At 38.1% G+C, this 13,530-nt stretch overlaps 1 protein-coding gene across 1 annotated transcript; it reads right to left on the reverse strand.

The window, feature by feature from the left end:
- Positions 1-642: 642 nt before the first annotated feature.
- mafa (v-maf avian musculoaponeurotic fibrosarcoma oncogene homolog a (paralog a)) lies at positions 643-5,021 on the reverse strand. The gene has a single exon (XM_053500887.1). The coding sequence runs from the start codon at positions 4,286-4,288 to the stop codon at positions 3,209-3,211; it is 1,080 nt and encodes a 359-aa protein (XP_053356862.1). The 5' UTR covers positions 4,289-5,021; the 3' UTR covers positions 643-3,208.
- Positions 5,022-13,530: the final 8,509 nt, after the last annotated feature.

Here is a 13,530-nt window from a genome sequence, read left to right on the forward strand (position 1 = left end):
AACGTAAAAAAACGGTCTAAAGGCAACTTTTACCACATGTGTAGATTTTCGCTGTGAATCACATGTAAAGCGACATGATTAAACACTAAACACTAACACACATGTCTAGCAAAGAGCCAGATGCAAAAATTACACTGTTGAAAGTCTTCAAACGTCTGTTAACATTCACGCACAAAAATAAGATGTAAAGATATTTTAATAAGTTTTTAGTGCACGAGAAAGATTGATTTCTTGGTTGTTGTTTTTTTTCCCCGATTCAGGATATGAAACTTCTGACAAAAACCTGTGGCTTACGAGAGCATGTACTAAAGCGCCGGATGAAGCTCATGACACATCGTCGTCCTTTATAACGCACAGACCTGATCTGCTTTTCGCTTCTTTTTTTCTTTTTCTTTTTTTTTTTTTATCAAATATCAGTTTTTCAGTTGTACAATCTGATTTCAAGACTCGCCTTAAACATCGACTCCGCAGCTCAACATCTGCAGCGCTTGTGGTGGATCAAGTCAAAAATAAATATAAATATTATAGATTACAGATGATAGATGATAGATTATAATGAACTTAGAATGACCTTCCTGTGAAGAATAACGAGCTGCACAAAAAAGTGAAGAAATAAATCAAAACACAGATGTTCTGAAGCCCAAAATGCTTTTGTTTTTTTTTTATTATTATTGCATATCATATAATTGTATGAAATGAAAAATAAGCACATATGAACATTACTTATGGTTAGTGAGTGAAATAATTTTGCACAGCAAAATATATAGATATTTATATATATAAGAGAGACTTTTCTTTTTTTTCTATTTTTTCTTGTTTTTTAATTAACATACTTAAAAAATTTAATTGATGAGCGGTATATTTCCATTTTATACAAGCAGGGTGTCAATCCCTGGCTATAAAACAATGTCCAGACATTATTGATTATTATATTATTGCCTCGGAAATAATGAATTTACAACAACGATGATAAAAAATAAAACAAAATATGAAAAGAAAACACAAACAAACAACAAAAAAGCCCTGCTCGACAATGTAACTAAGACAAGATTGTAAGATCATAAACTCTCCAGCGATGCCACGAGATGTCTTTATTTATATATTTATTATCATATATAGATATATTTATTTTAATTAGCGTTCTAGATAGATTCCATGGTGTGATATGCTGCGTGATTAGCTACAGGCTACATTTTAGTGCAACTCAGTCCAAAATGTTTTTTTTTTTCTTTTTTCTTCTCTTAAATTCACTGTTCCTCGCACTGACTTAACTTAATACTTTGGTTTTTAAAAAATGCAGTGCAGTGTGAGGATTTCGAGGGGGCTACATTGGTCAAACTGCTTTTTTTCATGGCAAGCACATGCTGAAATAATAATAATAATAATAATAATAATAATAATAATAAAAGCTTCTGCATCATAACAATCCTGCTGTATAATACACACTGTGTTTGTCCTTCCAGTTCACCTTAACACTATGATTGATAAAGAAAGAGTTTAGTGCATAGGGCAATGAACCTTGCGTCTAAAAGCCAAACTTTTTTTACGGCTTTCATTCATTCATCCATCCATCCATCCATCCATCCATCAAGCGATAATCAAAGTTCAAACACACACATGACAGCACTATTCTTAAATCGTGAACCCTGCGGTTTATTACACGTATAAAAGAAAAAGCAGTCCGTTAAACAATCCTAACAGTTTTAGGCCCCAGTTTAAGACTCCATCACTTTTTTTTTTTTTTTTTTGCTTTTTATATTAGTTTGTTTGTTTTTTGTGTTTTTTTTTTGCAAGGATGAGGTCCTTGTCCCCTGAAACATGTCTTCCGCTCGGCCAGCTCTCAACAGGAATGGGTTCAGTGCATGGGCTGCGTGTGGATGGCCGCTCAGGTCAATGCGGGAGGAGGGATGGTGCGAGGCGAGGAGGATGTCCTTTCACTTTTTTGCACAATATTCCAAAAAAGTGACTTGGCGACAAACGAAGGAAGAGGATGAAGAATGCCATGCTGGAGTTATTATCCAAATTTAATAATTAAAAAAAAAGAGTTCAGTTCTCAAGCAAAAAAAAAAAAAAGTACAAGAAAAATGAACCGTACATGTCCAGCATGCAGGCAATAATATTAACAGTCTCTCTTTTTTTTATTTGCATTTTTTTTTTTTTTTTTACAAAAATCTGCAATAGCTTCTTCTATAGCTTCTTTCTTAAAAGTCTTATCATTAAACACACTCACTTCCACACAGAAAATCTCTCTCACACACAAGGCAGACAGGACAGGATGTACGTATATGAGATGATAATGATGAAAGCGGGAAGGTGGCTTGGGTCTCTGGTCCTCCAGAAAAAGGAAAAAATAATATGCACAAAAAAAAAAGAATGCACAAAGTCTGTTCCGAAGGGAAAAGCAAGCATTTTAGGTTAGGACTGATGGACAAAAAGTAAAAATGGCAGTCTGTTTATGAAGGGGAAACAAACTTATGCATGAGGCATGTTTCAGGTAAAAAAAAAAAAAGACATCACATCACAAAATGATATGGGGGGAAAGTTGGGTCTGTGCAAGCAGGAAGGAGGATGGGATGTTTGGGGGTGAATAAGGACACAGAGTGGTTTGGGAAGGAATGGAAAAGTTGCAAAATCCATCAAAATAATAAAAATAATAATAATTTTAATAGGTTTTTCTTTTACACGGGACAAAACTTGTCTGCTGTAAAATGGTGCTGTGCGCAAAAAAGGAAAGAAAAAAAAAAACTCATGAAAAACTCCGGCGACGACAAAAATAATGCACAAAGTTTGTTTTGAAGGAGAAAGCAAGCATTTTAAGACTGATGGACATCTGGATGCATGCATGCACATAGTATCAAAAAATAAAAACTGTTGGATGGAAAACAAGCATGCATGCATGAGGCATGTTTGAGAACAAAAATAGTAAAAAAAAAAATCCACATCACATCACAAAATGATATGAGGGGAAAGTTGGGTCTGTGGAAAGCAGGAAGGATGGGGGGGGGGGGGTTGGTGGGGGGTGAATAAGGACACACTGACTGGTTTGGGGAAGAATGGAAAAGTTGCAAAAATCCGAATAATAATAATAATTGTTATTATTATAAAAAAATATAATGATAAAAAAGAAAAACTTGTCTCTTTTTTTGCTTGCCTGCTGTAAAATGGTGCCGTGCGCAAAAAAAAACCAAAACAAAACAAAAAAACAAACTCACATGAAAAACTCCGGCGACGACGGGTTGTTGTCGCTGCTCGAGCCGGTCTCGCGGAAGCCGCCGCCGCCGCCGGCGCCGCTCACGAGCTTCTCGTACTTCTCCTTGTAGACGTCGCGCTCGCGCACCAGGCGCGTGATCTCCTGCTTGAGGTGCTCGACCTGCTGCAGCAGCTGCGTCTTCTCGCCCTCGAGCACGTGCCGCTGCTGCACGCGCTTGAAGCGGCAGGACTGCGCGTAGCCGCGGTTCTTCAGCGTCCGGCGCTTCTGCTTCAGCCGGATCACCTCCTCCTTACTGACGCCGCGCAGCTGCCGGTTCAGCTCGCGCACCGACATGGTGACGAGCTGGTCGTCCGTGAAGCGGTCGTCCACGTGCCCGTGCCCGTGATGACTGTGGTGGTTGCTCGCTGCGCCGGATGGATGCGCGCCGCCGCCGCCGCTGCCCCCCTGATGGTGGTGGTGATGGTGATGATGGTGGTTGTGGTGGTGAGGCGCGGACGCGGACGCGGCGATCACGGCTGACACCACGGCCGGCCCGACTTCTTCTGCGGCGGGGAACTGCTGCGCCCGCGCGTAGCCGTCAAAGCCGTGCAGCTGGTGCGCGCTGCTGATCAGCGCCTCCATGGCGTCATCCGTGCCGAACCCGAGCGCCTCCGCGTTTAACGGCGCCTGCTGATGCTGCTGCTGCTGCTGCTGCTGTTGCTGATGTTGTTGCTGTTGTTGCTGTTGGTGATTGTGTTGTTGTTGTTGTTGTTGTTGATGATGTTGTTGTTGATGTTGCGCGTAGCCACCCATCCAGTAAAAGTCCTCCAAGTGCGCTTTAGGTTCCCCCCCCGACCCGGGACTAGGCGCCGAGAAACTCGGAGAGGGCGGCACCGAGCTGCACGGCGTGCTCATCGGCGTGGAAGACAGCGAGCCTCCGGCGAGCAGGCGGCCGCACTGGGACAAGCCGCCGACGCGCTCGGTCTCAGCGGGCTCCTTCTTCACCTCGAACTTCATCAGATCGAAATCGTTGACGTACTCCATGGCGAGAGGGCTGGTGGGCAGCTCGGTGGAGCTCAGCGCCAGCTCGGACGCCATGCGCTTCCCGGTGACGCTCCTCCAGAGAGGCTGAAGAGCGGCTGTCAGCGCGGTGTGGGCCGGGACAGAGTGCGCCAGCTTGTTTTTTTTTTTTTCCTTAGGTCCTTCTTAAATAAATAAATAAATAAATAAATAATAAAAAATAAAAATAAAATAAACCAAAACGATTGCAAAACCAGTACAAGTCCTGTTCCTGTCTTCTTCTCCAAGGCTTTCAACTCCAAGCTTTACGCACACTGGCACCGACACCGACACTGTCCCGCAAACGCAGGCGCATCCGAGATCCCAGCTGCAGATCTTCCTTCAGTCTCTCTCTCTCTCTCTCTCTCTCACTCACTCTCTCTCTTTTTGCTGTTCGGACATGGAAGACTTTTTGTGCGCTCTCGTCCTGAATCACATCGTGCAGACTGGAGAAAGAGCAAAGTTGTTTTTCTTTTTTCTTTTTTTTTTAAAGAAAGAAAAAAAGAAGGAAATGCACTTGCAAAGACTAGAGTCAGTCGACTCGGACGTGAAGAACGTGTGGGAGTTATTTTGCAAAGCCAACACAACGGCAGATGAGTTTAAAAGCATTGCTCAGTTATATAGACGCTCTGACGTCACGACCCAAACGGGGGAATACAGCCAATAGGATGCGTCCTAGCAGTTCTTATTAGCATATCAGAACAGGAGCCAAAACTTTTTTCTTTTTTTTTCTCAGCTGACTGTCAGCTGGACTGCTTAACTCTTTGCTCTTAACTCTTTCACGACAGGTTTTGCATGCGTTATATGCAAATTCACATTTATAAGTTTTTTTTTTTTGCTTTTGTATCACGTGAGCATTTTACTGTTAATTTAACTTTCTTTTTTTTTTTTTGCAACATTTCTCCTTTTTTTGTTTTTGGCATATAGTAGGTGCATGATTGATGGACGTGAATCATGTAGTACAATACAACTGAATTACTTTGCATTATGGCCAATATCCTGATCTTGCTTTAAGCCAGATGTCACTAGTGAATAAATAATAATAATAATAATAATAATAATAAAAACATTAAAAATTAAAAAGGAAATAATATAAAAAATGAATGAGACAGAGTGTAACAATAGACATTTCTGACTAAGCAAGGAAGGGCTTTCGGGGTTTCTGCTTTTCCACAACTCAACAGCGCCCCTTGTTGGACAAAGACTATAAAAATGTAAGTGTGGGCGTTGTTGAGAGAGGATTATTATGATGTTTTGTAATAAATAAAAACGTAAATACTCATAGAAGTGTTATAATTACTAAACACAATACTCATTATTAGCAGATTAGTAATGTGGTACATTATGGCAGGACATGTGGAGCAGTTTTGGAGTCAGTGCTCGGTCAGGTTCAAATGTGAATTGAGCAAAGAGTTAGAGCATAAGGAATTCAGTTTATGTTGTTTTTTAATCAATAATAATAATAATAATAATAATAATACTGAAAATACAAAACTTTGAGACAGATGTTCTCAGTGCTGTCTGGTTCTGCAGAGTCTCTGATTACTGAGTCAGACCAGCTAGTGTGAGCAAAATCTCTGACCTCTATAAAATCATTCAGTGTTTTTTTTTTATCATTCTAAAATAAAATACCATACACGTTACAGGTAAGTTAATGTCTATCATTGCACTATAGATAAACCCTAAATATGTGTTGAACACAGACTTGAGTAGATATTAATATATTTTTTTAACTAAACTATTTATATACTAAACATTTTGCAGGGATGTGTTAGATTATGTGAGAAAATGTTCAGTTCTGTGGAGTTTCTGCTTACTGCGACAACAAAAACTCAGACCACCAAAACCAACAGGATTTTTACTTTATTAGTACAAACTACTAACAATAACACATTGAATTATACAGTATACTATACCTAAGGTCCAGCACTCCATTGGGAGATGATCAGTGTGTGAAATTATGGGGGAAAAAATGAAAATTAAAGTTGAGTCCTGTGTCATTTCTGACCACAGATTAGAGTAAAGACAGACAGGAACAAGTAAAGACTTTTATTGCTCTAAAATCCGTTTCTCTCCACCTCTGGCCCTTCCTTCTTTTAGTCATATATTAAACCACTGATCTGTACATTGTCCTCTACCTGCTACACTCATTCATTTATTACTTTCCCTTTCTGCTTATAGATGGGATCTTCTTTAGCAGACACAGGTTACTGCAGTGAACAACAGCATGGCACAACCTTCAGCATTAATATACGGTATAATGTTTGTTCTAAAAAATAAAAAAACCATTAATCAGCTACAGTAACTAATAAGTGAGCAAATCTATAACTGATTTACATTAATATTTAATATTGTGCAATTTAACTAAGGCTCACTTATAACTTAATTTTAATCCTAAAAGGAATAAAGATTAGTTTATGTAAGTACATTAGTTACCACTTGAAACCCTCTTTCTCTCTCTCTCTCTCTCTGTCTGTCTTATTAATTCTCTATAGCACTTATCATGTACAGGGTTGTGGGACGCCTGGACTCAAGCACAAGACACCATACACCGTGGATGGCGTGCCAATCCATCACAGGGCACACAAGTGCATGCAAGCACACATACATTCACACACTGCAGACAAGTGTATGTCTTCGGACTGTGGAAGAGAACCGGAGTACCTGAAGGAAACTCACCAAGCACATGGACGACATGAAACTCCACACACACACAGGCCCGGGGTGCGAAGTGAACCCTCGACCCTGGAGGTGCGAGGCCACAGTGCTAACCACTACGCCACTGTGTAGTGCCCACTTAAAACAAGATTATTTTCTAAATTAAAGTCGATAAAATTACAGTGCTGTGCCAAATTGTGACAGTCAGGTTGAGTAAAGAAAGAAAGAAGAAAAGAAGAAAGAAATGGGCAAACATTTAAATAAATCATATTGCATCATGCATTACTTAATTTACATCATTTGTGTTACTTTGGTAAATTTATTTAATGCTGGCATACATAGATTGTTAACACGATACCACAGAGGTCTTTTTCAAATAGCAACCACATTTAATTATTTATTTATTTATTTATTTAAATGACAGATAACTCCTAATTATTCATGGAGTAACTCAATTCTCTTTTTAAAAAATTATCATTCTTTTGGTTGGTTTTAAGCCTCAAGTGTTTTTCAGTTGGAGAAACTGAAACTCTTAAAAGAACTATCTAGAACTCCAAAGTTTTCCATAATGATCACTTGATTCAATTAAGAATTTACATGTTCAAAATAACATCATAATATTTAATCCTTAAGCATTCTTTTAATATATTTGTCTCTCTCTGGAGAAAACCTTTAACATACCGCGTAGAACCCTATAACAAAGTCTTTCAAGTAGAACCCTTTCAGCTCTCATAACATCTCATCATTAACCTACGCACACTTAAGGAACCCTAGAAGAACCCCAATAAAATGTTTTGGTATAAAAAGTGTATGCTCAGTTATTGTAGAACTTAGTGCTCTCTCTCTCTCTCTCTCTCTCTCTCTTTCTCTCTCTCTTTATCTGTTGTGCATTCAGCCGTATTTCTTCCTTCAGATCCAAAGTAAAAACTCTGCTCTACACTTAAGTGAAAGAGAGACAGCCTTTCGACGTGGTTCACATTTTGCATCGCCTAGCACGAGGCACGCGCGCCCGGCCCATTTGGAAGACATGTCAGTGTACGGCGGCCAAGCCTTGGCACTCGGCTGACAAATAGCGAATTCATGATGGTGAGAAAAGCCTGTAATCATATACTCGGTATATCTCCAGGAAGACGTTATGATCTCATCCTTAGCGTGCACGGTATTTTTAGAGGTCGCGTTAAGCTGAGCGTAATGATAGGTGGCACCAGTCGAGTCTTAGACTTGCAATGAAAGATGCAATGTGACACAAAGTTATGCATATCTTTATGAACTTTAAGAACATAAAAAAAAATGGGTTGACTCACAAAAAAAATGCTATGACCATTTGTGATTTTTTTTTATATATTTTTTTTTAATACATGAATAAATAAATCAATCACTCAGAATGACTTCCCACAGATTGGAAAAAAGAGATGATTTCGAAGGCAAATACAGTAGTACTGTTCATTAATATTCATATACCATAGATTCACCTAAGGTGTAATGAAAAGTGTTTAATTAAAATTTGAGTAAAATTGTGAAATATTTTTGTACTAAGATGAAAAATAAAGGTGCCACCGTGGCCAGGGCATGTCGTCCCTTGTTTGGTGTGTTTCCTCTGGGCACTCTGGTTTCCTCTGACAGTCCAAAGGCATGCAGTGTAGGCTGAGTGGCATTTCCAAATTGCCCATAGTGTATAACTGGGTGTGTGCCTGTAGTGTGCACAGGGTTGTAGATGCAATTTCCCTTTACAACAACGACCGGTGGCCTAAAGTCATAGGTCACTGCCACACACTATTGTTCATGATGTTGGATCAAGTACAACGGATGAAATGTAAGGCATGGGCATACAGTACACCTTTCAGGTCCTTTAGGTGTTTAAGAAGTATATAGTCACCATAGCAGTGTTGAATTCTTGATTGTGATCGGTTGGATAGTGTTGATTATTTTTTTTACAACAGCAGCTCTGACAGTAGCGCAGCAGGATATCGTGTACTGTTTACTGTATATTAATGTGCTTATTTTATTAAATATAGTTTCTATAGTAACAACTTAAACAGGTAATTAACATAAAAGGAAGTCCTTATATGACTGATTAATAGATGAGATGATTAATATTATTATTAGATGATTATTAGATGATTGATAATCTTCAGAACTGAGATATTTATGCAGTTTTTTCTGTATAATAATAATAACATAATAATATACATAATAATCAGTTTTTGTTGTTATTAATATTGTTTGTTTGTTACTTTTTCTCATATTAAATTAAACAAGAGGCAAGTCAAAGCATGACTCCTGATTCTGATTGTACAGAATAATAGAGTAAAAAAAAAACTCTCTTTATTTCTCTATATGATTCCCTGATCCCAGTGTCTCACTGGTGCTTGGATACCTTAAGGTAATAAGTTTTCCCTGTCTGAAACGCTGGCCTCCCAGGAACTCCATTAACGGGCCAGACCTGTAGAAAGCTATCTATCTATCTATCTATCTATCTATCTATCTATCTATCTATCTATCTATCTATCTATCTATCTATCTAGTGGGAATTTGTTGCTGCTATAATGTAAAAACATGTTTTATGTCATACCATCCAAGTATAAATGGGTTTTAATACCTGTATTTAATTTTTAGAAATTTTTAATTAATGGCAAAAGTACAGTACTCTAGTTTAAAAGGAATAAAGCATGCTAATATTGAACCTTGTAGCAGTAGTGGCAGTAAAGGCAGTATGTAAAAGTACATAAACAAGTCTGAGTATCTCACTTGAGCAACAGGAGATATTTTCCACTTTGTCCTTTAGGTAAGTAAGACTTCGGTATGACTTTAACCCTTGACCCCGTCTTCAATCACACAAAAACAGAGTTCAAATGTCAGCTCTCACACTTTATATTGATTTCTCTTGGCTTATCTGTGTTATTTGTTAACTGCATTGCAAAATCTACAATGATCACTGTGTTGGTGTTTAACGAGGACGGCCTCGCTGTATTGTCTCTGCACGTTGATCACGTCTGGGAGCGCAGACACGAGGCAGACTTCAGACCGCAAAGAGAGAGAGAGAGAGAGAAAAATCATTTAGCCTGAGAATTTGTGAAGTTGAGAGAGATAAAGAATGAGACAGAGAGACAGATGAGGCATGTGAAGGAAGTTTCAGCCTCATGGTACGTGACAGAAGGCATCACAGTAGCTTAATAAAGATATGACTAATGTTTGGAAAAAAATGAAAAGGATGTGAAAACTGAATCTGGTTAACCTGCTGCGTTTGATTTGTGACCTACGATTAAGTTCCTAACCGAGAGCGGAGGTGGAAAAGATTCTAGTCATTACTTGAGCATGCAAGCATCATTCTGCCATATTTTTGGGTTACTTATTGAATTTAAACACATACTCAAACGTACGTAGTTATATTTTAAAAAACGATGTTTGTATTTCAAATATGTATCACAAACCTCAAAGTTGTCTTCTTCTCACCTAACCAATAACTGTACACTTCACATCAGGAGAACAATCCCATGCAAGTTTTATTTAGACTCCAGATTAAATCATAAATGTAGAAATAGTATAATTTGCGTTAGCCTAATTGGCTCGGCAGCAAGGCAAAGTCTAACTAGGTCAAAATATCTATGAGTTACAGGAAATTTTATTCTGATTATTCCGCACTTTCGTTTCTGATTTGGGTGAGGATGTGTTTTTTTATTTGTTTTTTTTTTTGTTTTTTTTTCTACTTTCAACTACACTGCCTGGCCAAAAAAAGTCACACACTCTAAGATTTCATTAAATCACCTGTAGCTTTGATTACACACTACACTGTGGTGGCCAGTTCATGTTATTGTTCATGTTATTTACACACATGAACTGGCCACCACAGTGTAGTGTGTAGTGCCACTGTCTCCAGAGGCTTGGACACTATGCATGATGGGAGCATCGCTTCATGTCCTTCCCTTCTTACCCTGACACGCCCATCACTCTGCATATGAAAATGCTCTTACTTTCATTATTAAACATCACTATGGGTTTTACTGTTTTTTTTTTTTTTTACCATGCAACTTCACCAAGAGTCAAAATGAGCTTCATTCATGATTTTTTTTTTCCAACCAAATTTCTTTCACAAAGGTGACGGTTCAGCACTACCCCGCCAAGTTTGTATAATGTGTTAACCCAACTACAGTACTTAAGATGTAACTTATTTTTTGTTTATTTGTTTATTTTTTGTTGTTTTTTTGTAAGGGTTTGCAGGCAGTGTATAAATGTCTCATTTCCTTTCCACATTCACAATGTTCAATTTTAAGTCTAGTTTTATATCTAAAAATAATAGCAGTTACTTTTCACATGAAAATCTTAAAAGCACCTTTTACCTGAATACACTTTGTGGCCGAATATTTTCATGTTTACTTTCTATGTTCACTTAAGTGTAATTTTCCAGGCCTGTCTACAAAAACAGACCAAAAGAACTCGAAATACAGAACTTTCTGTTTCCTGTTTTGGAAATGTTTTAAAAAATAAGAAAGAAAGAAAAAAAAAAAAACCATATTACTCTTAACGTACTGTATAAAATGACCAAATTCAAATCAAAAAACCCCAAATTATACAGAATACCCATGCTTCAACACAACTTTATTTATTTAAACGTGTTACAATCCTATAGTGTGCAAAAGTTTGCACCCCCATAATTTCCAGATGAAAATAACTTTTAGATGAAAAAAACGTAACACTGTATGAATTCAGGCATAAAAATAAAATTAAGTCTTTTAGTAAGACCCTACAGATCTGCAGTTCGATTTAAACACATCACTGATACCTCATCTGCCCATTTTAATTCTATATTAATGTCAAATCTTAAATGTGTTTACGAAAGGAATCCCAAAGTTGTTTAGAGGATATGACAGAGGTTAAGAAAAAGAACAAGAATTTTATAAATTACAGAATCAACATGACAGAAAATAAAGCAAGAGGCAAACTTTTAAAAGAATTTCATTTTATATCACATTATTTATTTTTCTTAACACTTTTAAATACACGTTTTTATTATGGCTTAAAAATATATGAACATGTTCATTGTATGCTTTTAAGAAAAGAATAAAAGTCACATGTTACAGAAACTTAATCAACAACACAGTGAGAGACATTTATTGGAAGGAGTCTCCAGTGTCAATACTATGAAACAGTCAAAAGTATAGTTACAATAACATAAGAAGATCACAGGGACTAAATAGTACTGACATACAATCCATTCAATACTCTTTTAATGTGTTTTCTTTACTTCTTCGACTCTTACAGGCTGAGAAGTTCGGCGGTTCTTTTCTTAGCAGTCTACAAAGTCATTAGGAGAGTATTTAAGGTCTCCACCTCTCTAAAGTCCATCATGGACTATCAAACGTAGGACTATCTCGAGTCACATTTAAAGCTGATCCATCTTTCCATCAACAGATTAGTGCGAGACGCTCTCAGAATCTCAATTTTCACCCAGCTTACAGAATGTGGGCAGAGCTCAGGGGTAATTACATTAACTCATCTATCATCGAGAGCCGTGCACTGTGAGGTCGAAGCCCGAGAGGACACGGCTGGTTAAAATATCAACCTGCGCACGAGGGGTGGACTCTGGCTTCGCTCCGCTCTGAACGGAGGAGACGCTAGCCAAGCGGTGCTCCCGTGCTGTGATCTGTGGAGTAAGTCATCGGACTGGGTTTGGATCAGACATCATTGTGGTGCAATGAAACACATTCTCCAGCAGTACCTTAATAAATATGTCGAAACTGTGCGAATGACTTTGAAGCAGAATGCAAATAAGGACACATACACACACATGGGTCAGAGAACAACACAGCATCTCTGAGAGGGTGTAGTGCTAATGCTAAGCATGCTAGTTTATATCAGTGAGACCACCATCATCATCATCATCATCATCATCATCAGTGTGTAAAATCTGAAATGTCTCTCTGATATGTCAATGTTTCTGAAATATTACAAAGAAAAATTTGATCGCAGTACAAAAAAAGGCCTGTAGCCCTGTCTACTTCATTAAACAAGGGGTGTTCATGTCAAACTGGGACTTTTAATTGTGCAGACTGTGTGAACTCTCATCATTTCTCTATATAATCCCCTGCTACACTAATGCACTTACCCCAGTCTTTTGGTGCTTGAATACCAAGGTAGAATTAAGGTCGACAGTTTTTTTTAGTACGCTGAAGTTTTTTTTTTGAAACACTGGCCTCCCAGGAACTCCTTTAATAGGCCAAACATGTGGAAATGGCTTGGAGTGAGGTCAGACTGTACGGGGGACGTGAAAATAACTCTCACTCGAGTTCCTGTAATGTGCAAGTGGTGCAAAATGATTGTGTGTACAGTTCACACAGACAGATGTGTCTCTCCTGCAAATTGGACACAATATATAAACATATAATATCAAGGATCAAACCCATTAAATCTTACGTCAGTTTTTATAATAGCTGAAAGAATGCAGAAGTGCTTGTTTAAGATTATGCAGCATGATTAGGTGATAGAGTAGGCAGTACTGTATAACTACAGTGTTATGATATTTCATTAACATAACAATATAAATCAAATAACAGTACCAGTCGGTCTGATCTGAAAAAGTACATTAGCACTGATATCTCCAATCTGAAATAGACTACAGACACTCC

Source organism: Clarias gariepinus, chromosome 7, assembly GCF_024256425.1.
Source record: "Clarias gariepinus isolate MV-2021 ecotype Netherlands chromosome 7, CGAR_prim_01v2, whole genome shotgun sequence".
Classification (NCBI taxonomy): Eukaryota; Metazoa; Chordata; class Actinopteri; order Siluriformes; family Clariidae; genus Clarias; species Clarias gariepinus.

Excerpts from the sequence above, each read along its gene's own strand:
- mafa (XM_053500887.1), bottom strand. The coding sequence starts at position 4,288 with ATGGCGTCCGAGCTGGCGCTGAGCTCCACCGAGCTGCCCACCAGCCCT.